General features: G+C 49.0%; 1 protein-coding gene across 7 annotated transcripts in view; it reads right to left on the reverse strand.

Annotated features, from left to right (window-relative positions):
* The window catches only part of PATJ (PATJ crumbs cell polarity complex component), a 446647-nt gene that overhangs the window by 412281 nt on the left and 9072 nt on the right, over positions 1-25294 (reverse strand). For all 7 annotated transcript variants that reach the window (XM_063939224.1, XM_063939227.1, XM_063939228.1 and 4 more), the window contains exons 2-3: positions 2102-2160; positions 1839-2020 (exon numbers count right to left, since the gene is read on the reverse strand). In XM_063939224.1, coding sequence (XP_063795294.1) covers positions 1839-2020; positions 2102-2123 — 204 coding nt within the window. In that variant the 5' untranslated portion in view covers positions 2124-2160. The remainder of the gene's footprint in view (positions 1-1838; positions 2021-2101; positions 2161-25294) is intronic.

Genomic DNA, 25294 nt, shown 5'->3' on the forward strand with positions numbered 1-25294 from the left:
AATATATAAATCTCCAGAACACATCAGAATTAAGATTAAAAAAAAAAAAGACATTTTACACTGAGTGGGATTTTTCTTCCTGCCCGAGACCAGCGACACGTGGTAAATTAGACTTCACTAACGCAAACCGATAACGCCTTCCACATTCAAAGTCCAGAAGCAAGAACATTCTGCATTAGATTTATGAAGGACATAGCAGGGCAGGCAAGCACCACTATTCTGAGATTCCAAGGGGACTATGGTCTTTTACACAGCTAGAATGCAAGCTCTCGTTGGAAACTGCAGTAAGGGGAGAGCAACTATACGTCCTGATCCAGAGAGAATGTACTGTAATGCCATTGTGCATGTGTATAAGTTGCGTGCGCCGTGATGGCCTTGCGACGATGGTCGCAGCGAGGATTTACTGGCAAAGAGAATGACAGTGAAAGACCATTTGTGGGAGGTAACAGGGAAGTGGCGACTCAAATGTAAGCACTTCACAACCGTTTAGGGTGGGTGTCACAGCTTGTAAATGTGATCCCGTACGCTCTTACAATGGCTCTGTCATCTCACGGCCAGTGGCAATGCTGCGTGACCATAGAGTTATTCGGAAGGTCGATGTTTAACTGATGTGCGTTTGATAGTTGTGTCCCAGTGGCTGCGGCATTTGCATATTTTCGCACAGCTGCTGCGTACAAATTCGCAGCTGCAGTGGCTTTAGCGTGCTCTGAATCAGGTTCACAGTGCACAATATGGTTGCAGGTGGGGGTGGAGTAGACTGAGAGGCAATGCCGGAGAGCTGTGCATTCTCTGATGAATTGGGAGAGATACTGTGACGTTAGACTGCCCCCCCCGCCCCCCTCCCTTCCCCCCAGAGATTTAAAATCGATTTGAAATAAACTATTTTAAACATTTTGCGGCAGATGTATTAAACCTGGAGAAGTGATAAAGAAGAGATAAAGCAGTGATAAGAGGAAGGTGATAACGCACCAGCCAGTCAGCTCCTGTCATTTTTTAAATCCGTAATGATTGGCTGGTGCGTTCACTGGTTTATCACTTATTTATCCCTTCCCCAGGTTAATACATCTGCCCCTGTGTTTTCTATAAGCAAGCATTGGAGCATATACAATTCATTAGTGTGTACACCCAATCGTTTGTGGTTTTATTTTTTATTAGCGACTATTCACCTCTTACTCTCCTCCATTAATCCCTTATCTTCAATCTTTGAGCCCTTTTCATCATCATTCTCCATTAACCTCCTCTCATCATCATCATTCATTAACTCACTCATCATCAGTCATCATTAACTTACCCTCTTCCATCCATCACTAACCCCTACATCTTTAAACTCCTTTTATCCCATATTTTCCATTAAACCCCTTTAAGCATTCACCTTCATCATTAACCCTAATCATCATCATTTTCCATTAGGACAAGACCACCATTCCCTCTCACACACCACAGACACCTGCGCTCTTCCCCCCCCGCCTGCATTTGCTTGCTGGAAGAGGAACTAGTCAGTTCAGCTCTCACCAGTCAGTGCTACAGAATGCTGGGACAAGCGCACAACATTACATGGAGTCAATAAGATGCCAGCGATGGCAGTCAAAGCTGCCCCATGGCAAAACGCGCAGGGACCCACATTAGGGTCAGACCTGCCTCTAAGCATTTCGTTTTAGTAATCAAAACAATATGAATACAAGATAGGCAACATTTAGCAAGCGGTCATCTACAAATCAAGACTGATGTTTCCCAAAATATCACCTTGACGTGACTGGTGGTCATTACAGACAGCTCAGTTCAACTGACAGGTCTTTACATATGTCAGCAAACGTTGCATCAAGATATTGTACGCTCACCTGCTCTTTCAGTTGTTTAATTGACTGCTGCACAGTCAGTATCTGATTAAACAGAGGGCTCGCCAGTGTATCCCGCAAGATACACAGTTTCTCATGGTGAGAGAGATCCCCTTCATCTTTCAGCTTCTTCTGCAGGCGTTCCGTGATCTGCAGCACGCGCTGCTTGTCTATTGTAGAAGTCCCTAAAACAACACAATCATCAATGTCCATTTTCATTCATGGAAAACAACATCTTTTCATTGGCACAAATTAAGTTGACTTACCTGTATCAAGTAATTCCGGCATCCTTCAATCAATCTTGTTAACAAATGACAATAGGAATCTGTAATAAAAAAATACAGATGCATAAATATGCAAAAAGTAATATATTAAGGCTCACAGAATTTCATGTGATGGCAAGGGGGGAAGGGGGGATAAAGAGGGGGAGGATATTACAGTTTAAACAGTTTAGGCCATGGGTGGGCAAAATACCAGCACACTGTCTCCCACCACCTAATGAACATGTGGCCCACCACACATTCAGCACTGCTGTTTAGTGGACCGCAGAGAAAATGGAGATCCTGTGAGCCGCGCCCAGCTACACACCATCAGACACTCTCCGCGTGTTCCAGAAGTAGCTGCCAAACCCTAGAAGATCACAGACAGAGGCAACTGAGCTCTATATATGCTGGGGATGGGCAGGCAGCTACTGATACTTGCAGGTAAGTACATTATCAGCAGTGTTTTAATAACTATTTAAAATAAAAAAATAAAAATGTACTGTGACATTTGCACTACAGTTTTGCCATACATAGTAATGATAATTTAATAATAGGATTTTAATACCTACCGGTAAATCCTTTTCTCCTAGTCCGTAGAGGATGCTGGGGACTCCAAAAGGACCATGGGGTATAGACGGGATCCGCAGGAGACATGGGCACACTAGAAGACTTTTACTGGGTGTGAACTGGCTCCTCCCTCTATGCCCCTCCTCCAGACCTCAGTTATAGGAACTTTGCCCAGGGGAGACGGACATTTCGAGGAAAAGGATTTTTGTTAAACTAAGGGTGAGATACATACCAGCTCACACCACAAACACACCGTACCACTGGATTAGTAGGAATACCAGATAACAGTATGAACAACAAAAAACAGCAACAAGCTGAACATAACCGATACACAACCATCGTGTAACCGAAAACAACCAACAATACAACTGCAAGTAACAGTCCGCACTGGGATGGGCGCTCAGCATCCTCTACGGACTAGGAGAAAAAGGATTTACCGGTAGGTATTAAAATCCTATTTTCTCTTACGTCCTAGAGGATGCTGGGGACTCCAAAAGGACCATGGGGTCTATACTAAAGCTCCAGACCGGGCGGGAGAGTGCGGACGACTCTGCAGCATCGATTGAGCAAACATGAGGTCCTCCCCAGCCAGTGTATCAAACTTGTAGAACTTAGCAAAAGTGTTTGAACCCGACCACGTAGCTGCTCGGCAAAGTTGAAGTGCCGAGACCCCTCGGGCAGCCGCCCAAGATGAGCCCACCTTCCTGGTAGAATGGGCCTTTACTGACTTCGGCAACTGCAACCCAACCGAAGAATGAGCGTGCTGAATCGTATTACAAATCCAGCGTGCAATAGTCTGCTTGGAAGAAGGATTTCCAATCTTGTTGGAAGCATACAGGACAAACAGAGCCTCCGTTTTCCTAACAAGAGCCGTTCTGGCGACATAAATTTTTAAAGCTCTTACGACATCAAGAGATTTTGGCACTGCCACAGCCTCCGTAGCCACAGGTACCACAATAGGTCGATTTATGTGAAACAAAGAAACCACCTTCGGCAGAAATTGTTGACGAGTCCTCAATTCCGCTCTATCCACATGAAAAATTAAATATGGGCTCTTGTGAGACAAAGCCGCCTATTCTGACACTCGTCTGGCAGACGCCAAGGCCAAAAGCATGACCACTTTCCAAGTGAGAAACTTTAACTCAACCTTTCGCAAAGGTTCAAACCAGTGAGACATAAGAAACTAACACCACTTCAAGATCCCACGGTGCCACGGGTGGCACAAACGGAGGATGGATATGCAGCACTCCCTTCACGAAAGTCTGACCCTCAGGAAGGGCGGCCAATTCTGAAAGAAAATAGATAAAGCCGAAATCTGCACTTTGATGGAACCCAATTTCAGGCCTGCATCCACGCCTGCCTGCAAAAAATGGAGGAAACAACCCAAGTGAGAAACTCCTCCGCAGGAGCTGTTTTGGTTTCATACCACGACACATATTTTCTCCAAATACGGTGATAATGCTTCGCCGTGACCTCCTTTCTAGCCCTAAGGAGAGTGGGGATGACTTCCCCGGGAATACCTTTACAAGCTAGGATTTGGTGTTCAACCTCCACGCCATCAAACGCAGCCGCGGTAAGTCCGGAAATACGCATGGCCCCTGCAGTAACAGGTCCTCTCTGAGAGGAAGCGGCCAAGGATCTTCTATGAGTAATTCCTGAAGATCCGGATACCAGGCCCTCCGAGGCCAATCTGGAACGACGAGTATTGCCTGAACCCTTGTTCGTCTTATGATCCTCAACACTCTTGGAATGAGAGGAAGTGGAGGGAACACATACACCGAATGAAACACCCACGGAGTTATCAGGGCGTCCACTGCACTGGCTTGGGGGTACCTCAACCTGGAACAATACCTCGGAAGCTTCTTGTTGAGGCGAGCCTGGTCACTTCTGCAAATACCTCTTGATGAAGGGCCCACTCTCCTGGATGGATATCGTGTCTGCTGAGGAAGTCTGCTTCCCAGTTGTCCACGCCCGGAAGGAAGACTGCTGACAGAGCGCTCACATGCTGTTCAGCCCAGTGGAGAATTCTTGTGGCCTCCGCCATTGCCGCCCTGCTCTTTGTTCCGCCCTGGCGGTTTACGTACTTCACTGCTGTTATATTTTCCAACTGGATCAGGACAGGTAGACCTTGAAGAAGGTTCTTTTCTTGCAGAAGGCTGTTGTAAATGGCTCTTAACTCCAGAACATTTATGTGGAGACAAGATTCCTGGCTTGACCATTTTCCCTGGAAACTTCTTCCTTGTGTGACTGCACCCCAGCCTCGGAGACTTGCATCTGTGGTCAGCAGGACCCAATACTGGATTCCGAACCTGCGTCCCTCTAGAAGGTGAGAACTTTGCAGCCACCACAGGAGAGAAATTCTGGTCCTGGAAGATAGAATTATTTTCCGGTGCATGTGCAGGTGAGACCCGGACCATTTGTTCAGCAGATCCCACTGGTACACCCGGGCATGAAACCTGCCAAGCGGAATGGCTTCGTAAGCCGCAACCATCTTCCCTAGGACTCGAGTACATTGATGAATCGACACTCTTGCCGGTTTCAGAATCTCCTTGACCATGGTCTGTATTTCCAGAGCTTTTTCCGCTGGAAGAAACTCTCTGTAGTTCCGTGTCTAGGATCATGCCCAAGAAGGGCAGCCGAATTGTCGGGATCAACTGAGACTTTGGCAAATTTAGAATCCAACCATGATGTTTCAGAACAGACAGGGAGAGTTCCACATTTCTTAGCAACTGCTCTTTTGATCTCGCCTTTGTCAGGAGATCGTCCAAGTACAGGATAATTGTGACACCCTGCTTGCGTAGGAGTACCATCATTTCCGCCATCACCTTGGTGAAGACCCTCGGGGCCGTGGAAAGCCCAAACGGCAATGTCTGAAATTGGTAATGACAATCCTGCACCGCAAATCTCAGGAAGGCCCGATGAGGAGGATATATCGGGACTTGTAAGTAGGCATCTTTTGTGTCGACTGACGCCATAAAATCCCCCCTTCTAGGCTGGAGATCACAGCTCGAAGAGATTTCATCTTGAACTTAAAAGTTTTCAAGTACGGATTGAGAGATTTTAGGTTTAGAATAGGTCTGACCGAGCCGTCCGGCTTTGGCACGACAAAGAGGCTCAAATAGAACCCTTCCCCTCGTTGGGACGGGGGAATCGGGACAATGACCCTCTGTTGACACAGCTTTTGTATCGCAGCATTTACTAGTTCTCTTTCTGGAAGAGAAACTGGCAAGGCTGATTTGAAAAAGCGGCGGGGGGCATCTCCTGAAACTCCAGTTTGTACCCTTGGGACACTATGTCTAAGACCCAAGGATCCAGACCCGATTTAAACCAGACATGACTGAAGATTCGGAGACGGCCCCCCACCGTCACGGACTCCCGCAGGGGAGCCCAGGCGTCATGCGGTGGACTTCGCAGAGGCGGGGGGAGGACTTTTGGTCCTGGGCGCCAGACACAGCAGACGGCCTTTTTCCCCTTCCTCTACCCTTTGAAGCGAGGAAGAACGAGCCCTTTCCTTTTTTGTATTTATTAGGCCGAAAGGACTGCATCTGATAATGGGGCGCCTTTTTCTGTTGTGTGGGAACATAAGGAAGAAAAGATGACTTACCCGCAGTAGCGGTAGACACCAGGTCAGCGAGGCCATCACCAAACAAGACACTACCTTTAAAAGGGAGAGCTTTCATAGCTTTCTTGGAGTCAGCATCACCATTCCATTGATGAATCCACAGTGCCCTCCTGGCCGAGACCGCCATGGCATTGGCCCTTGATCCCAAGAGGCCAATATCCCTCGCCGCATCCTTTAAGTAATCTGCAGCGTCCCTGATATAACCAAGAGTCTAAAGAATGTTATCCTTATCAAGGGTATCCATGTCAGATGCTAAATTATCAGCCCACTTAGCAATAGCACTACTCACCCATACCGACGCCACAGCAGGTCTGAGGAGTGCACCAGTAGTAACGAAAATGGCCTTCAATGTCGTCTCCTGCTTGCGATCCGCCAGATCCTTGAGGGCAGCCGTGTCAGGAGACGGAAGCGCCACCTTTTTGGACAGTCGGGACAGAGCCTTGTCCACATTGGGAGACGACTCCCATTTCTCCCTGTCGTCAGAGGGGAAAGGATATGCTATAAAAATTCTCTTGGGAATCTGCCACCTTTTGTCAGGTGGCTCCCAAGCCTTTTCACAAAGAGTGAGAGGGGGGAAATGTCACCTCAGGCTTTTTTCCCTTATACAAACAAACCCTCGTATCTGGAACAGCAGGCACTTCAGAAATATGTAAAACATCTTTAATAGCCACAATCATGTACTGAATACTATTAACCAATTACGGATGTAAACTGGCCTCATTGAAGTCGACACTGGAATCAGAGTCTGTGTCGGTATACGTATCTGCCATCTGGGTAAACAAACGTTTTTGTGACCCTGAGGGGGCCTGTACCTGAGACAAAGCGTCCTCCATGGATTTTCTCCATGTTTGTGTCTGAGAATCAGATTTATCTAGCCTCTTAGACAATAATGCAACATTTGCGTTCAACGTACTCAACATATTCATCCAATCAGCTGTGCAGACAGTCATTCCCAAATCCTCTCCGCGCCCCCAGTAACTTCCTCCGGGGAGGAACACTCAGCCTCAGACATGTCGACACGCGGTACCAACACACCCACACCCACATGGAAGCCTGTAGAGAGAACACAGAGGGAGTATGCCAGCTCACACCCCACCGCCCATATACTACTAAATAAATAATATAGGATGGCTGCGCTGTAAATATATAGCACCAAATTGCCTGTGCCCCCCCCCCCCCCGTTTTGCTCCCTTGTACTTGTAAGGAGAGTGGAGGTCCGGGCCAGTGTCTCTGCATGCACTGTGAAGAGATAAAATGGCGCTGGTAAGCTGTGCGGCTAAGCCCCGCCCCTTCCTGGCGCGCTGTAGTCCCGCTTAAATTTGAATTCTTATACTGGCGGGGGTCTCGTACATAGTGCCCGGGCACCTAATATGCGTCTTTTGCCAGTAAAAATAACCTCAGTAACTTGCTGCCCAGGGCGCTCCCCTCCAGCGCCCTGTACCCTGTGAGTGCCGTTGGTGTGTGGGATCATGGAGCGCAGCGCTACCGCTGCGCTGTACCTCCGTTACTGAAGTCTTCTGCCGTCACTGAAGTCTTCTGCCTTCTGCATACTCACCCGGCTTCTTTCTTCTGGCTTCTGTGAGGGGGGTGACGGCGCGGCTCCGGGAACAAGCAGCTAGGCGCACCAAGTGATCGAACCCTCTGGAGCTAATGGTGTCCAGTAGCCTAAGAAGCAGAGCCCTTAACTCCGAAGAAGTAGGTCCTGCTTCTCTCCCCTCAGTCCCACGATGCAGGGAAACTGTTGCTAGCAGATCTCCCTGAAAATAAAAAGCCTAACAATAAAGTCTTTTTCTGAGAAACTCTGGAGAGCTCCTCAGTGTGCATCCAGTCTCACTGGGCACAGAATCTAACTGGAGTCTGGAGGAGGGGCATAGAGGGAGGAGCCAGTTCACACCCATTCAAAGTCTAATAGAGTCTCCTGCGGATCCAGTCTATACCCCATGGTTCTTGAAGCATCCCCAGCAACCTCTAGGTGGTATGAGAAATGGCCGTTGCGCCATTTTTCCGGAGTCCTGCGCATGCGCTGTAGACTCTGGCACTGTTCCAGAGTCTCTAGCGCTCAGGGCGCTAGCAGCGGCGGTGACGGCTACGGGAGAGGAGGGGGCCCACACACAGTCACCGATGGACGCCGGAAAGGTAAGTATAGAAGAAATGGGTGCAGTGTGTGCGGTGTGGGCCCCCTCTGGACTCAGGGGCCCGTGTGCACCGCACACACTGCACTCATAATAGATACGCCAGTGGTCGGACTGGGTCATAAAGAGTCCACTGGCGGAATACAGTGATAGGAGCTTATGCTTAAGGGTGTGGTCAGCTACCAGAAAGGAGAGGGGGGGGGGGGCAGCCGCCACAGAAGTGAATGAATGCTGAGCTACAATCCCATTCCAATCACTGACCGGAACGGTACCCGGACTCCAGGTCGACACCAGTTGCCTTATGACGACAGAAATAGGTTGACATGGCCAATAGGTCGACATGAACAAGGTCAGAATGGAAAAAGGTTGACATGAGTTTTTGATGTGATGTCAACCCTGAGTCCCTGACCCGGCAGGAACTATATCCATTATGCTAAAGGTCACAGCCAACAAGTTTGTTTGGCAGGAGGGAGGATCTTGACGTACTTTCTTTAGAAGCAAAACCAAGCAGCCATGTTCATCAGTAAGCGTGCTCCACCAGGTAACTCATCCTCTAATAGAGAACCAATGTATCACACAGTGTAATGTGTGAAAATCCACCCCTTTCAGGGCCAGGGCCATATATATAAAATTCATTGGTCTGTTTGTTTGTTTGTCCGGTTATGCATTCGGACACCCCTGCACCGATTGTGATGAAACCAACGTGAGGTGGTCCAGTTGGATCCTGGTTTTAGGGAGGTTAGGGTCCCGGTCGGTAATCACGGCGGAATGCGCCGGAAAAAATGTTGACATAGGGAGCCTTCTTGGCCTACCGCTGGATGGATTTGGACAAAAACTTCACATAGTGATAACATTGGGTCCAAGAGGACATACTAAAGGGTTGAGGTCCTGGTCAGATCTCCCGTTGAATTTGGATGAAAACTTTAATGAACTGTTATAAAATGACAGAAATAACCATAATTCAATTAACTAAAAAAACTGACAGAAATGGAGGTGGGAAGACAAAAAAATATTGTGTACCCAAAAACTTTAGAATAGCAACATTGATAACGGAAGGAAAACTTTAAACCCAAACCTGCAATGTAAAAAAAAATCATTATAAAACTGGCGATACCCCCCAAAAACCACACTAGGTAACCTCCTCATAGGCGAGTTGGAACAGCTACTAAGCTGCTAATTACTTATCAAATGTGGACAGTTACATCCAGCTCATTAATAACTTCAACTTTAAAACACGGGCAACGCCGGGTATTCAGCTAGTATACATACATGGTTGAGTCCCATAATTATGACCACCTCCTACATTTGACGTCGGCAGCGCGTATCCCATGAAGTACGTCACATGTCATGCGCTGGCTTGGTGGGTATATGAGGTGTGTGATAGGCCGTCTGCACACATATCACTCGTTACGGTCATGGGTAAAAGTGGCGATTTATCCGAGGTGCAAAGATGGATGATTATCGGCTTTCAGGCCAAGGGTGGCGGTATTACTGACACAGCGCAGTTTGGGAACTGTCCGCGTGCTGCTGCGGTGAAGGTGTATTGTGACTGGACAAATGACAACATTGTCAATAACCAACGTGGAAACTGCGAAGCGCCAAGTGCCATTGATGTGACAGGTGGGCCAACCGACACGCTACAGTGGAGCAGCTCACCGGCAAAATGAACCTGGGGGCTACCAGACGTGTTCCTAAAACGACAGTTCCGCCCCTCTAGCTGCTATCCGTGCTGCACACGGCGGTTACTCTGGCTATTAGCTGGTGGTCATAATAATGTGACTCCACCATGTATTATATTATATTATAAATATGCACATACATTATAGATCCAAAGTGTACCCATTTTCCACACACAATAATAACCATTTCTGCACCAGAGACCCCGCCTAGTGCATTGTTGGGGAACAGTCTCATGAACATTTCCGCACTCTACCAAGCAGCTGCAATCATTGTGTGCACACTGCGCAGACATCAAGTCAGCGTTTAAAGCAGAGTTCTAAAACTAGCCAACTGCTAACTAGTAGAGCGGAGGTTATCCCAGGCCAGTGTCTCCACAGCGCATGCATACTATAAATCTATAGGTGTTTGTATCAGAGTGGAAATGAATGTAGCCCTGTGCCACAACTTAAGCGGGCAGCTTCCGTCTACCAACCCGACTCCCTTATGGGGTCTCCACAATCCTAATAACTGGTGGGTTGCTATTCAAAGCCATAATCAGTTGCTAGAACAGAATAGGAAGACAGTTCTAGTAATGGCAACAAAGCTGTCAATGTATAAAGGGGCTAGAACAGTGGTTGCCAAACCGTTTGGAATCACGGCACCTTAGAGTATCGGAAATTGATTTCACGGCACCCCTAGGCCAAAAATGTCTTATCGAGAAATTTAGAAAGAAATATTAAATGAAGTAAATTGTGTTTATACGTCATCCTTAGGTTCAGCTGTATGGTGAGGGACAGGATTTGCTTCTGTTTGTCCACATATTGTACGATTGTGATTGGCAGCCACCAGCACTGGATTTGCCTGTTACATTGACCATATATAATCTGAATTGGTCCTGGATCTCCAATCCAAGGCACCCTGCAAGAGTCCTGAGGCACCCCACGGGGCCACGGCACACAGTTTGAGAACCACTGGGCTAGAATATAGCTGCATGCTTCTTCTTGCTAAGCTCAAATGCAGCCATCAACGCTGAGCCTGTGCAAGGGCCAAGGAAGGAATCTGTAACATCATGAGAATCCGCAAAGCGAGGCGGCACATTAGGCTAAACCACAGCTCGGGCTCCAGCACAAGGAGACTTATCACTTTCAGAGAAATAATGTTGTATGTAAAGTGCAGCAAGGAAAATAGTGCCAAACCATCAACCATATTTTGTTTTTAATTCTAATTGGGCCATGCATAGACAGATTAAGGGGGAGGAGGTGCTGCAGGGGATACTGTACTCCAGGCCCCCTTCTGTCAGGCCCCTCCATCCCCGGCCAGTGCACACTGACATCACTAGCTCTCACTCTTGTGCAGCAGCAGAATCAGGAAGTCAGAATGCGAGCAGGGCAGTATGGAGTGCAGGCAGAGACACACGAGCATCGGGTTTCATGAGCTAGGAGATAGGAGGGGGTAGAGAGCTATAGGTGACCCCTTGGATCCCAGCTTCTCCTCCTCCCTGCCTGGGTGTCTGGGACCTGTGTAACCTGTTATCTAATGAGAGTATTCAGGTCACACACAGAGTGTCCTCCTGAGTCTTGTCCCAGTGTGTAAGTAGTACAGAGGCTGCTGCTATTCTTTCATTTGACATGATAAATTCTAGATTTTTTTCTGTGTGTATTTTTAGGTTAAGTTGTCTTTGTTTCACTGCAAGAAAACTTTATAAAATAGTTGTCTCTCAATTAGATGGAGCTGTAAACAGTGCCTAGGCATTATTAAATTATTTGTTTAGATCTAGTATATACCATTGGTTTAAATTTAATATCCACAATCCATACATCCCAACATGACCCATTCCAGGAGGGACAAAATCCTCTCTACCTGGACTTCCCTCTTAATTTATGATTGCAGTCGCCTGTGTTGAAATACCTTTCTTATCAATTAAAAAGTACAACACAGGTGACAATGGAGTGGGTCATGTTGGGAGGTATTCACAATGTAATATACACCGCCTCCCCCTTCCCCCGGCCCTCCTGTCTTACGTGCCCCCCAAGGCTTAATCCGGCACTCGGGCCACGGACATGATTCCTCTGAAAGGGGGGGGGGGGGGGCTCTACCTTGCTGCATGTACCAAAAGCCACTTACTCTCATTCCCCACTTCCCATTAGTCCAGAATCACACATAAAAACTGCAAATCAGGGCTGTCCCAGCAATGAAAGGTAGCAGGATGCGATATACCGGCTGACAGGATGCCGGTTGTTAGTATCCCGGCAGCTGGCAGCGAGCACAGCAAGTCCGGTCACCACACATCGGGTCCAGTTATATTCCCACTGGTTTGGGAATACGGGTCTGCGTCGGGATTCCGACCGCTGGCATTTAGTCGCCTGCCGGGATTCCGGTGTCAGGGTCCTGAACGCCGGGATCCGACATGTGGTACATTAACCGCATACCGCAGGATCTGTGTTGGCACTAAGGTCCTACACACTTTGAAAAAAGCAAAGCCAAATCATCCCTTTCAATGTGTCCTTAGAAGCGTGATTTCAAAGACTAACTATAACATAGCGATTCGGGCACCAACAGTTAACATTTATAAAGAGTCCCACAAATCCCGATTAGCATTATAGAGGGCGTTTAGCAGGCTCTAAGAACGCATGTTACATGACTGATTTCAATGACCGTCCTAATAGTTCAATGACGAGTCCTAATAGTTTGTAAAATGTATCAAACAGTTTTTTGTTTTTGTTACATCTTAGGTAACATAGGGCCAGATTCAGTGGTGGGTGCAGGAGTGATCGGCGCCGTGCCTTCAGCAGCAGCGGATCTGAGAAGGTGCGTAAATGATGCATTTGGCGTCTTTTTATTTGAGACGCCCACCAGCGATGGGCTGGGGCTCTACAACAGCCCTGGCATTATACTCTGCGCATGCGCGCACAAACTCGCTGGGTTTTATGGGTGTGCCGGGGGTCACAGGGGTGCCTGGAATCGGGGGGGGGGGGGGGGGGGTGGCCTCTATGTTACCTGTCAACTGAGCAGAGCACCAGGAGGCAGAGCTGCTCGGCAGGGCTTTTAAGGAGGACCGGCAAATCAGGTCATCGGCCCTTGCGACATCTGCCAGATGGCCAGTTCGGCTGTGCGTCCACCTGTGCTGCACGTGTTCGAGGTATCGCAATCACTGGGCAGCCCACCACAACTATGCTGCAGGGGCCAGTCAATCTACGACTGAAGACAGTCACTGGCCATTGGCCACTTGCAGCCACATTGAAACACAGCCCGGGTCTGAGTCTTGCACACAGTTCATCTGACTGTCTGAAAGACTCATTTGCAGGCAGACAAGTGGATACGCAACAAAAAATAAATGAAAAAAATTCAGTACGCAGGGCGTAGAAATAGATGGCAGCAAGTTACCTCAAATTGGATTAACTTAAATCATGAAAATGAATCGGTTCTATCGCAGCCACAGGACCCCTCGATCCAATGCAGGATGGTCCGGAAGCACACTCTCTACCATAGCCTTGAAATGCAATAATGCATTTTTACAGAATGTTAAATTACCGGGTGAAGAAGTTCCACCCAGTAATTTTCCGATAAACACGGATCCTTTTTCTGTGTGAAAGGGTCAACCCGGGTTAAAATTCCTGGGACTTATTTATTATTTATTTATTTATTACCAGTTATTTATATAGCGCACACATATTCCGCAGAGAATATTTCTCAATTCACATCAGTCTCTGCCCCAGTGGAGCTTACAATCTATATACCCTATCACATGCACACACAGACACATTCTCGCTAGGGTTAATTTTTGTTGCGAGCCAATTGACCTACCAGTATATTTTTGGATTGTGGGAGGAAACCGGAGTACCCAGAGGAAACCCACGCAAGTACGGGGAGATCATACAAACTCCACACAGTTAGGGCCATGGTGGGAATCGAACCCATGACCTCAATACTGTAAGGCAGTAATGCTAACCATTACACCGTCCATGCTGCCTGTGACTTTGACCCCGGAATTTACTAGGGTCGGAGACACGGGAATTTCAACCTGGGCTGACCCTTTCACACAATTTAATACCCGTGTTGATCCGTAAATTACCGGGTAGAAATTCTTGACCCGAGAATTTGTTTATCTGTGTGAAAGGCAAGTCAGACAGGGACCGGCAAAACTACCCAGCACTGAAATGCTGGGTAAAAGTCAGGATTTTCAGACATTTATTTCTGAAAGTGGTATTAATCAATATTTCTAAAGTACTGGCACATTTCACCTCACTGTACATTTATACCCCTTTCAGACCGCCAGCTTTTATTGCACATGAGCGCGCATAACCCGTGTTGCTGCGCGGTCTGAAAGGGCCCAGCTGGAATAATCCAGGTCAACCCAGTATTCCAACTCTGGTAGCGACCGGGGTTGAACACGTGTTCACAACATCTCGCTGTGCTGTGAACGGGAAGCCGGGCAGTTGCGACCCGTTTCCCGTTCACTCTGTGTGGACGGGTGGCGCTTGGAGATCATGTGACCTGTAAGCGCCGCCCCCCACCGCGTCACCGCTGATGTCACCAACCTGGCAATATGCCGGGTCCAGGGGCAGCGGCAGCAAGGGGCCTGAGACGGGTCGCACCCGGGATATACTTGTGTAGGGCATTATATAAAAAAATAAAAAAAATAATAGTTGGTCTCATTAGTATAATTGTGATAAATGTATATTTCGGAGGTGTGCAAATGATGCGGTTTAATCCAGAGTCTCTTGGTTAGGTCACAATAAGAAGTGTCACAGTGTTCCAATATGCAATTTTGACATTTGCAGTCTTTGGGGGAGATTCAAATATTTGAAAAGTCAGTTGGGAGTCTGTTTTTTCCTATCTAATAGACAGACACCCAACCGACTTTTCAAACATTTGAATTCCCCCCTTTAAGGTTACAGGTCTTTTTTTCCAGATTTCTCCTACCAGTTAGGTCGACACTGTTTAGGTCGACCACTATTTGTCGACAGTAAGTATGTCGACAGGGACTCTAGGGGGTAAAGTCACTAAGATGGGAGTTCTATTTAAGATGGGATGTTGCCCTTAGCAACCAATCAGATTTTACTTCTGATTTATCTAGCACCTTCTAAAACATAATACCTAGAATCTGGTTGGTTGCTATAGGCAACATCCCATCTTAAATAGAACTCCTATCTTAGTAAATTTACTCCTAGGTCGACATGACAAAAAGGTCAACATGAGTTTCCCCCCCCCCAAAAAAAAAAATTGCCCGAAGTATGAGGAGCGAAGCGGGCCATGCGAGGGGACACGGTGCACTAATTGGGGTTCCCGGTCACTGGGGGTCATTCCGACCCGATCGCTTGCTGCAGTTTCGTTGCCTAGCGATCGCCACTGGGTGGGAGGGGGCTGAACGGCGGCGTTAAGCCGCCGTTCAGGGGGAGTGGTCCGGCCAACGCAGGCGTGGCCGGACCGGTGGGGGCAATTAACTCCCGGCTAGCCGCAGGAGCTGCGCTGGCCGGGAGTTACTCCTCAAATACAAAGGCATCGCCGCTGTGCAATGCTTTTGTATTTGTGCGGGGGGGGGGGGGGGGGGGGCACTGACATGCGGGACAGACTAGCCCTGTGCTGGGCGTCCCCCCGCATGTCAGGGAAGATGATCGTAGCTGTGCTAAATTTAGCACAGCTACGATCAACTCGGAATGACCCCCTATGTACAGTGAAAACGACACCCAAAAAAAGTAAAAAAACTCATGTTGACCTTTTCTCATGTCGTCCTAGAGTCCCTGTCGACCTAAGTCTATTCTACCTAATATACCACACCCTGAAATGATACCAGAAAGCATTTGGCATCACCACTGTTAATACGGAACAGCCATAGGCGTGTGCAGCAAATTTTGTTAGGGGGTGCACTGCTGGAGGGGCGTGTCTCGCACCACCTTTTGGGCGTGTCTCGCACCACCCAGGGATATGTCTAACACTATTTTACATTCTCTCAGTAAAATCACATAGCGTAATCTAATTTCTCTCTAGTTCCTAATAATACAAGTAGATACAATAGACCCCAGAGCAGTGGCGGAACTAGCGTGCGGTGGGCCCATGTGCGACAAAATGCTTTGGCCCCACCTCCATCTAAGTCCACCCCCTCAGAGGATTTGGTGAGGGGGACCTGCTCAGGGCCAGGGAAATGGATACCTAGCAACAGTGCTGTAATTAGTCATTTTAGTGCTGTGTGCAAGAAACGGCATCGAAGCCCCACCCCTCTATGCAAAACAGGGGCAGTGCGTGCCGCAGGCGCGTGCCAAAAAATAGGGGCGTGGCTTCGTGGGGAAGGGGTGTGGCCACAAAATAATACCAAGTCATATAATGGTGCACAGTAGTCTCCATTATTCAAATTACACCACACGGTAGTACCACTACACCAGGTAGAGACCCTTTTACACATTACGGCAGACAGCTTCCCCTTTTTTTACACATTACGGCAGACAGCTTCCCCTTTTTTTTTTACACATTACGGCAGACAACGTCCCCTTTTTACACATTACGGCAGACAACGTCCCCTTATTGCACATTACGGCAGACAGCGTCCCATTTATTACACATTACGGCAGACAGCGTCCCATTGTTTACACTTTATGGCAAACAGGATAGATAGATAGATAGATAGATAGATAGATAGATAGATAGATAGATAGATAGATAGATCGAATAGGTATACTAACCATTTCCGCTGGCTCAGGCTCCTCGTGCAGCTTCTGGCAGGGGAGAAGAAGGAGGAGGAGGGAGGTGGAGGAGGGAGCCGCAGCAGCGCTGTGTAATTGGTAGAAGCGCTGCTGGCACTCTCCTTTACCATAGGCTGCCCTCCGCCGCTGTGAATGCTGGGATGCGATTCTACCAATTACACAGCGCTGCTGCGGCTCCGTCCACCACTCCCCCTCCTCCCCCCCTGTAGCCAGTGCGCATCCTCTCCTCGGCGGCGGCGGCACACAACGGCAGCCAGGCGGCATGTAATGAGTCAGTTTGGCTCATTACATGCCGCTCTGGCTTTGGGCCCCTTGAGAGTGGCGGGCCCCAGTGCAAGGCACTGCCTGCACTGGCGCTAGTTCCACCTCTGCCCCAGAGAAATAAAATGAAACATAATGGTGCAACCAGTAGCCACTACTGACTGTCAGCTACAGCATAATTCCTAACTGCTGCAGCATCCTATCGCTACTTACACTTCCCCAACCTATCCCTGACCTAGTGGTGGAACTAGAGAGTGGTGAGCCTTGGTGCAAAATTCACATTATGCCAAATGGTATGACCCGAAATTCACATTACGCCACATGGTATAAGCCAAAATTCACGTTACGCTCGCCACACAATATGAGATAAAATTCACATTACGCCACACAGCAGGAGATAAAATTCACATTACGCCACACAGCATGAGATAAAATTCACGTTACGCTGCACGATATGAGCCAAAATTTACATTACGCTACACGGTATGAGGAAAAATTCATATTACGTCACATTATGCCCCGGCCTTAATAGACCCTATAGTACCCCCCCAAACACATTATATAATACACAGTGCACCCTAAACACATATGCTACACAGTGCCCCCCCCCCCCCCCCACATTATGTGACACATAGTGCCTCTCCAAATACATTATATAATATATACATTATACATTACTTGTGGGTGCGCTCGCAGATGAGCGCACCTCACTGCCTGCCACTCCATGCATAGACAACTACTGACGTCCTCTCTCTCCTTCACCCCCTCCTTCCCTGCAATCCTGTTCACATGTGGGTTCCAGTAGCGGGTGCAGCTGACAAATGCACCCTCTACTGCCCCTGCTGCGGCATGTCTCTTCACCTATCGCCAAGCCTGCTGACCGGGCGTAGCGGGCAGGTGAAGAGAAAGAGAGGGAAGTGGAGGGCGGGTGCAGGTGTAGAGAGCGGGGGTGGGCGGGTGTAGAGAGCGGGGGTGGGCGGGCATAGCGAGCAGGCGGACGGCCGTAGAGAGCGAGCGGTCTGTGCTGGCGGGAGTAGAGTGCGGGTGGGCATACACAGTCAGGAATAGAACTTCAAGCCTGGCAATGACTCAGTTACAGGCATGTGTACGCAGGGTACCGGACATTAGGGGGTGCCTGTGCGCACCAGGCACCCCCCCTGCGCACGCCTATGGGAACAGCCCTCGGGAAGCTGCAGAATAACTTCCAATATCAGCTACAGATTTATTCCAGGTGAATTACTGTTTCTGCAGACAACAGGATTAAAAGGCACAGGGGAAATGTATCAAACCTTGGAGAAATATAAAGTGAAGAGAGACAAAGTACCAATCAATCAGCTCCTAACTGTCATTTTACAAACAGCCTGTAACACGACAGTTAGAAGCTGATTGGCTGGTACTTTATTTCTCGCCACATTTTGATACATCTCCCCCACAGTAAACAGGCATTTTACAACAGTGTGCCCCAGACAAATCTCAATCCCGCCGTAAACATTTTCGGATGAAATTTAACTTACCATGTGTCCTGATAAACCAATGAACATTATGATCACCTGATTATCAATATCTGTTTGCCAGAACTAAGATTATTGGCAAACTAGTGTTCAATCTAACATCCTCTACCAGTGCAGAGGAAATAATCTTGAAGGGCAAGACGTTAAGGGGGGGGAAGTCAATTATTTCTCCCCGCAGCTGCCACTAGATGGCGCCCAACAGAACAACTCAATTGTTGCTCCAATCGGGGGCGCTGAGACGCGGGGAGACACATTTCAGCTCGCAGCTCCTCGTGCTGGCAATTTGAAATGTGTGAAAAGTGACAAGTTTGGGCAACCAAAGTAATTTTGGTCGGGTTTAGCCATTTTACGCGGTTAAACACGGCATGTCTGGGCGCAATAAAATAAAACAATTGAATATCGCCCCAGCCTCTCCGTCCCCAATTTCCTGTCACTTTAAATGAGCAATTGGGTGTGATAAACAATTGAATTGCCCGTTAAGAATGCATTAAACATGATGTCAGGTATTTCCATTCACTTTTGGGGTACTACTGGCAGAGAGGTCACTTATCATTGATTGGAGCTGCCCTTAAGGCTTAGGCTGGGCACACACCAGACAGATTGGCGGACTGCTCGTACACACAGCCAGATGCACCAACATACAGAACAGGGCCGTTTCTAGCCAATTTGGCTCCCAGTGCGAGATTAAAAAATGCGCGCCCCCCCATAGATATAAAGAGTAAAAGCATGCGCGCTCCCGGCAAGGGGGCGTGGCCTCGTTAAAATGGGCGTGGCCTCATCTGGTCTCATCATCACGGCCACCACAGGAAAAAAAAAATCCTCATTTTACACATTACAGCAGGCACGTGTCCCCATTTTACACAGCACGGCAGGCAAGTGTCCCCATTTTACACATTGCGGTAGGCAAGTGTCCCCATTTTACACATTACGGCAGGCACGTGTCCCCATTTTACACATTGCGGCAGGCACGTGTCCCCATTTTACACATTGCGGCAGGCACGCGACCCCATTTTACACATTGCGGCAGGCAAGTGTCCACATTTTACACATTGCGGCAGGCACGCGACCCCATTTTACACAGTACAACAGGCAAGTGTCCCCATTTTACACATTGCGGCAGGCACGTGCCCCCATTTTACACATTGCGGCAGGCACAGGCCCCCATTTTACACATTGCGGCAGGCACGTGCCCCCATTTTACACATTGCGGCAGGCACGCGACCCCATTTTACACATTGCGGCAGGCAAGTGTCCCCATTTTACACATTGCGGCAGGCACAGGCCCCCATTTTACACATTGCGGCAGGCACGCGACCCCATTTTACACATTGCGGCAGGCACGTGCCCCCATTTTACACATTGCGGCAGGCACGTGCCCCCATTTTACACATTGCGGCAGGCACGCGACCCCATTTTACACATTGCGGCAGGCACGTGCCCCCATTTTACACATTGCGGCAGGCACGTGCCCCCATTTTACACATTGCGGCAGGCACGTGCCCCCATTTTACACATTGCGGCAGGCACGTGCCCCCATTTTACACATTGCGGCAGGCACGTGCCCCCATTTTACACATTGCGGCAGGCACGCGCCCCCATTTTACACATTGCGGCAGGCACGCGACCCCATTTTACACATTGCGGCAGGCACGCGCCCCCATTTTACACATTGCGGCAGGCACGCGCCCCCATTTTACACATTGCGGCAGGCACGCGCCCCCATTTTACACATTGCGGCAGGCACGTGCCCCCATTTTACACATTGCGGCAGGCACGTGCCCCCATTTTACACATTGCGGCAGGCACGTGCCCCCATTTTACACATTGCGGCAGGCACAGGCCCCCATTTTACACATTGCGGCAGGAAAGTGTCCCCATTTTACACATTGCGGCAGGCACGTGCCCCCATTTTACACATTGCGGCAGGCACGTGCCCCCATTTTACACATTGCGGCAGGCACGTGCCCCCATTTTACACATTGCGGCAGGCACGTGCCCCCATTTTACACATTACGGCAGGAAAGTGTCCCCATTTTACACATTACGGCAGGAAAGTGTCCCCATTTTACACATTACGGCAGGAAAGTGTCCCCATTTTACACATTACGGCAGGAAAGTGCCCCCATTTTACACATTGCGGCAGGCACGTGCCCCCATTTTACACATTGCGGCAGGCACGTGCCCCCATTTTACACAGTACAGGCACGTGCCCCCATTTTACACATTGCGGCAGGCAAGAGTCCCCATTTTACACAGTACAACAGGCAAGTGTCCCCATTTTACACATTGCGGCAGGCACGTGCCCCCATTGCGGCAGGCACGTGCCCCCATTTTACACATTGCAGCAGGCACGTGCCCCCATTTTACACATTGCGGCAGGCACGTGCCCCCATTTTACACAGTACAACAGGCAAGTGTCCCCATTTTACACATTGCGGCAGGCACGTGCCCCATTTTACACAGTACAACAGGCAAGTGTCCCCATTTTACACATTGCGGCAGGCACGTGCCCCCATTTTACACATTGCGGCAGGCACGTGCCCCCATTTTACACATTGCGGCAGGCACGTGCCCCCATTTTACACATTGCGGCAGGCACGTGCCCCCATTTTACACATTGCGACAGGCACGTGCCCCCATTTTACACATTGCGGCAGGCACGTGCCCCCATTTTACACATTCCGGCAGGCAAGTGTCCCCATTTTACACATTACGGCAGGCACAGGCCCCCATTTTACACATTACGGCAGGCACGTGCCCCCATTTTACACAGTACGGCAGGCAAGTGTCCCCATTTTACACATTACGGCAGACTGCATCCCCATTTTACACAGTACAGTAGGAAAGTGTCCCCATTTTACACATTGCGGCAGGCACGTGCCCCCATTTTACACAGTACTGCAGGCACATGCTGCCATTTTACACATTACGGCAGACTGCATCCCCATTTTACACATTCCGGCAGGCAAGTGTACCCATTTTACACAGTACGGCAGGAAAGTGTCCCCATTTTACACAGTACGGCAGGAAAGTGTCCCCATTTTACACAGTACGGCAGGCAAGTGGCCCCATTTTACACATTAAGGCAGGCAAGTGGCCCCATTTTACACATTAAGGCAGGCATGTGCCCCCATTTTACACATTCCGGCAGGCAAGAGTCCCCATTTTACACATTCCGGCAGACAGGTGTCCCCATTTTACACAGTACGGCAGGTGGTGGTGGTGAGGAGGGAGGGAGGGGGAGAGAGGGAGAGGGGCTGACTTACATTTGAAGCGGTTCTTCCCGCTCTTCAGCCGCCTCTCCCTCGTCTGCGCGGCGGCGCCGCCGCCGGCCGGCTTGGCTCCCCCTTCTCCCTCGTGCTCAGCTCGGGGGCGGGGTTTCACGGAATGACGCGATTGCATCATGACGTCACGACGCAATCGCTTCATTCCGCGAAACCCCGCCCCCCGAGCTGGGCACGAGGGAGGAGAGGGGAGATTTAAAGTCCTCAAGAAGTGCCGCGGCGGGCGCCCCGTGCGGTTGCACGGCTCGCCCGCCGCAAGAAACGGCACTGATACAGAATCGTTAGATAGATCAGCCATTGGCTGTGCCACATATCCAACGCAATATGCCTGTCAATGACGTAGTTCACAAACATATCAGGAGTACACACCCGCCAATGGGCTCACAATCTATATTAGCCATTTGCTTGAATGGCCAATATATTGCCTAGTGTATACCAAGCTTTAGTGACTGTTTGTCCAGAGTAAGAGTAAGATTAACAAAAAAGGCATGGCAAGAGCTATTCAAAATTGTAGTGTATAATCTAGAAGGTTACGGAATAAAATAAGATCTTAAACCTACCGGTAAATCTTTTTCTTCTAGTCCGTAGAGGATGCTGGGGACTCCGTAAGGACCATGGGGTATAGACGGGCTCCGCAGGAGACATGGGCACTCTAAAGACTTTAGGGGGTGATTCAGAGTTGTTCGCTCGCTAGCTGCTTTTAGCAGCATTGCACACGCTAAGCCGCCGCCCTCTGGGAGTGTATCTTAGCTTAGCAGAATTGCGAACGAAAAATTAGCAGAATTGTGACAATAAATTTCTTAGCAGTTTCTGAGTAGCTCCAGACTTAATCACAAATAGCAATCAGTTCAGTCAGTTTCGTTCCTGGTTTGATGTCACACACACGCCCAGCGTTCGGCCAGCCACTCCCCCGTTTCTCCAGACACTCCCGCGTTTTTCCCTGGCATGCCTGCGTTTTTCCACACACTCCCAGAAAACGTCCAGTTTCCGCCCAGAAACACCCACTTCCTGTCAATCACACTCCGATCACTTCAACGATGAAAAATCTTCGTTCGGGCGTGAGTAAATCGACTAAGTTTTGTGTTAAAATACTAACCGCATGCGCACTGCGAACCATGCGCATGCGCATTTTTGCCTTAATCGCTCTGTTGCGAAAATCGGCAACGAGCGAACAACTCGTAATGACCCCCTTAGATGGGTGTGCACTGGCTCCTCCCTCTATGCCCCTCCTCCTCCAAAGAACTGTGCCCAGAGGAGACGGACAGTATGAGGAGAGGATTTTTGTTAATCTAAGGGCAAGATTCATACCTGCCCACACCATCCACACCGTATAACATGGAATATACGCAACCAGTTAACAGTATGAACAAAACAGCATCAGCCAAAGACTGATCTTAACTGTAACATAACCCTTATGTAAGCAATAACTATATACGAGCCTTGCAGAAATATGTACGCACTGGGACGGGCGCCCAGCATCCTCTACGGACTAGGAGAAATAGATTTACCGGTAGGTTTAAAATCTTATTTTCTCTTACGTCCTAGAGGATGCTGGGGACTCCGTAAGGACCATGGGGATTATACCAAAGCTCCAGACCGGGCGGGAGAGTGCGGATGACTCTGCAGCACCGATTGAGCAAACATGAGGTCCTCATCAGCCAGGGTATCAAACTTGTAGAATTTAGCAAAAGTGTTTGAACCCGACCAAGTCGCCGCTCGGCAAAGCTGTAATGCCGAGACGCCTCGGGCAGCCGCCCAAGAAGAGCCCACCTTCCTAGTGGAAAGGGCCTTTACCGAATTTGGTAACTGTAATCCAGCCGTAGAATGAGCCTGCTGAATCGAGCAATGGTCTGCTTAGAAGCAGGAGCACCAACCTTGTTGGCTGCATACAGGACAAACAGTGCCTCAGTTTTCCTAACTCGAGCCGTCCTGGCTACATAAATTTTTAAGGCCCTGACTACATCAAGGGACTTGGAATCCTCCAAGTCACCCGTAGCCACAGGCACCACAATAGGTTGGTTCATATGAAACGATGAAACCACCTTAGGCAAAAATTGAGGACGAGTCCTCAACTCTGCTCTATCCACATGGAAAATCAGATAGGGGCTTTTGTGAGACAAAGACGCCAATTCGGACACCCGCCTTGCAGATGCCAAGGCCAACAACATGACCACCTTCCAAGTGAGAAATTTTAATTCAACCGTTTGAAGAGGTTCAAACCAGTGTGATTTTAGGAACTGTAACACCACGTTAAGGTCCCATGGTGCCACTGGGGGCACAAAAGGAGGCTGGATGTGCAGCACTCCCTTCACAAAAGTCTGGACTTCTGAGAAACAAGCCAATTCCTTCTGAAAGAATATTGATAGGGCCGAAATCTGTACCTTAATGGAGCCTAACTTTAGGCCCATATCCACTCCTGTCTGTAGAAAGTGGAGAAAACGGCCCAGGTGGAAATCTTTCATAGGAGCATTCTTGGCTTCACACTAAGATACATACTTCCTCCAGATACGGTGATAATGTTTCGCCGTCACCTCCTTCCTAGCCTTTATCAGAGTAGGGATGACTTCCTCTGGAATACCTTTCCCAGCTAGGATGCGGCGTTCAACCGCCATGCCGTCAAATGTAACCGCGGTAAGTCTTGGAACATGCAGGGCCCCTGCTGCAACAGGTCCTCCCTGAGAGGAAGAGGCCACGGATCTTCTGTGAGCATTTCCTGAAGATCTGAATACCAGGCCCTTCGAGGCCAATCTGGAACAATGAGTATTGTCTGCACTCTTTTTCGTCTTATAATTCTCAATATTTTTGAGATGAGTGGAAGAGGAGGGAACACATAGACCGACTGAAACACCCATGGCGTCACCAGGGCGTCTACAGCTACTGCCTGAGGGTCCCTTGACCTGGCACAATACCTCCGAAGCATCTTGTTGAGGCGTGACGCCATCATGTCTATTTGAGGTCATCCCCAACGACTTGTTATCTCTGCAAAAACTTCTTGATGAAGTCCCCACTCTCCTGGATGGAGATCGTGTCTGCTGAGGAAGTCTGCTTCCCAGCTGACCACTCCCGGAATGAAGACTGCTGACAGAGCGTTTACGTTATTTTCCGTAGCTTCCGCCATTGCCACTCTGCTCCTTGTCCCGCCTTGGCGGTTTACATGAGCCACAGCTGTGACGTTGTCTGATTGAATCAGCACCGGTAGGCCGCGAAGAAGATTCTCCGCTTGTTGTAGGCCGTTGTATATGGCCCTCAATTCCAGCACGTTGATGTGTAGACAAGCCTCCTGGCTTGACCACAGTCCCTGAAAATTTCTTCCTTGTGTGACTGCTCCCCATCCTCGGAGGCTCGCGTCCGTGGTCACCAGAACCCAGTCTTGAATGCCGAACCTGCGACCCTCTAGAAGGTGAATACTCTGCAGCCACCACAGGAGAGACACCCTGGCCCTGGGGGACAAGTTTATTTTCT

The sequence above is a fragment of the Pseudophryne corroboree genome, chromosome 9, assembly GCF_028390025.1.
Source record: "Pseudophryne corroboree isolate aPseCor3 chromosome 9, aPseCor3.hap2, whole genome shotgun sequence".
Classification (NCBI taxonomy): Eukaryota; Metazoa; Chordata; class Amphibia; order Anura; family Myobatrachidae; genus Pseudophryne; species Pseudophryne corroboree.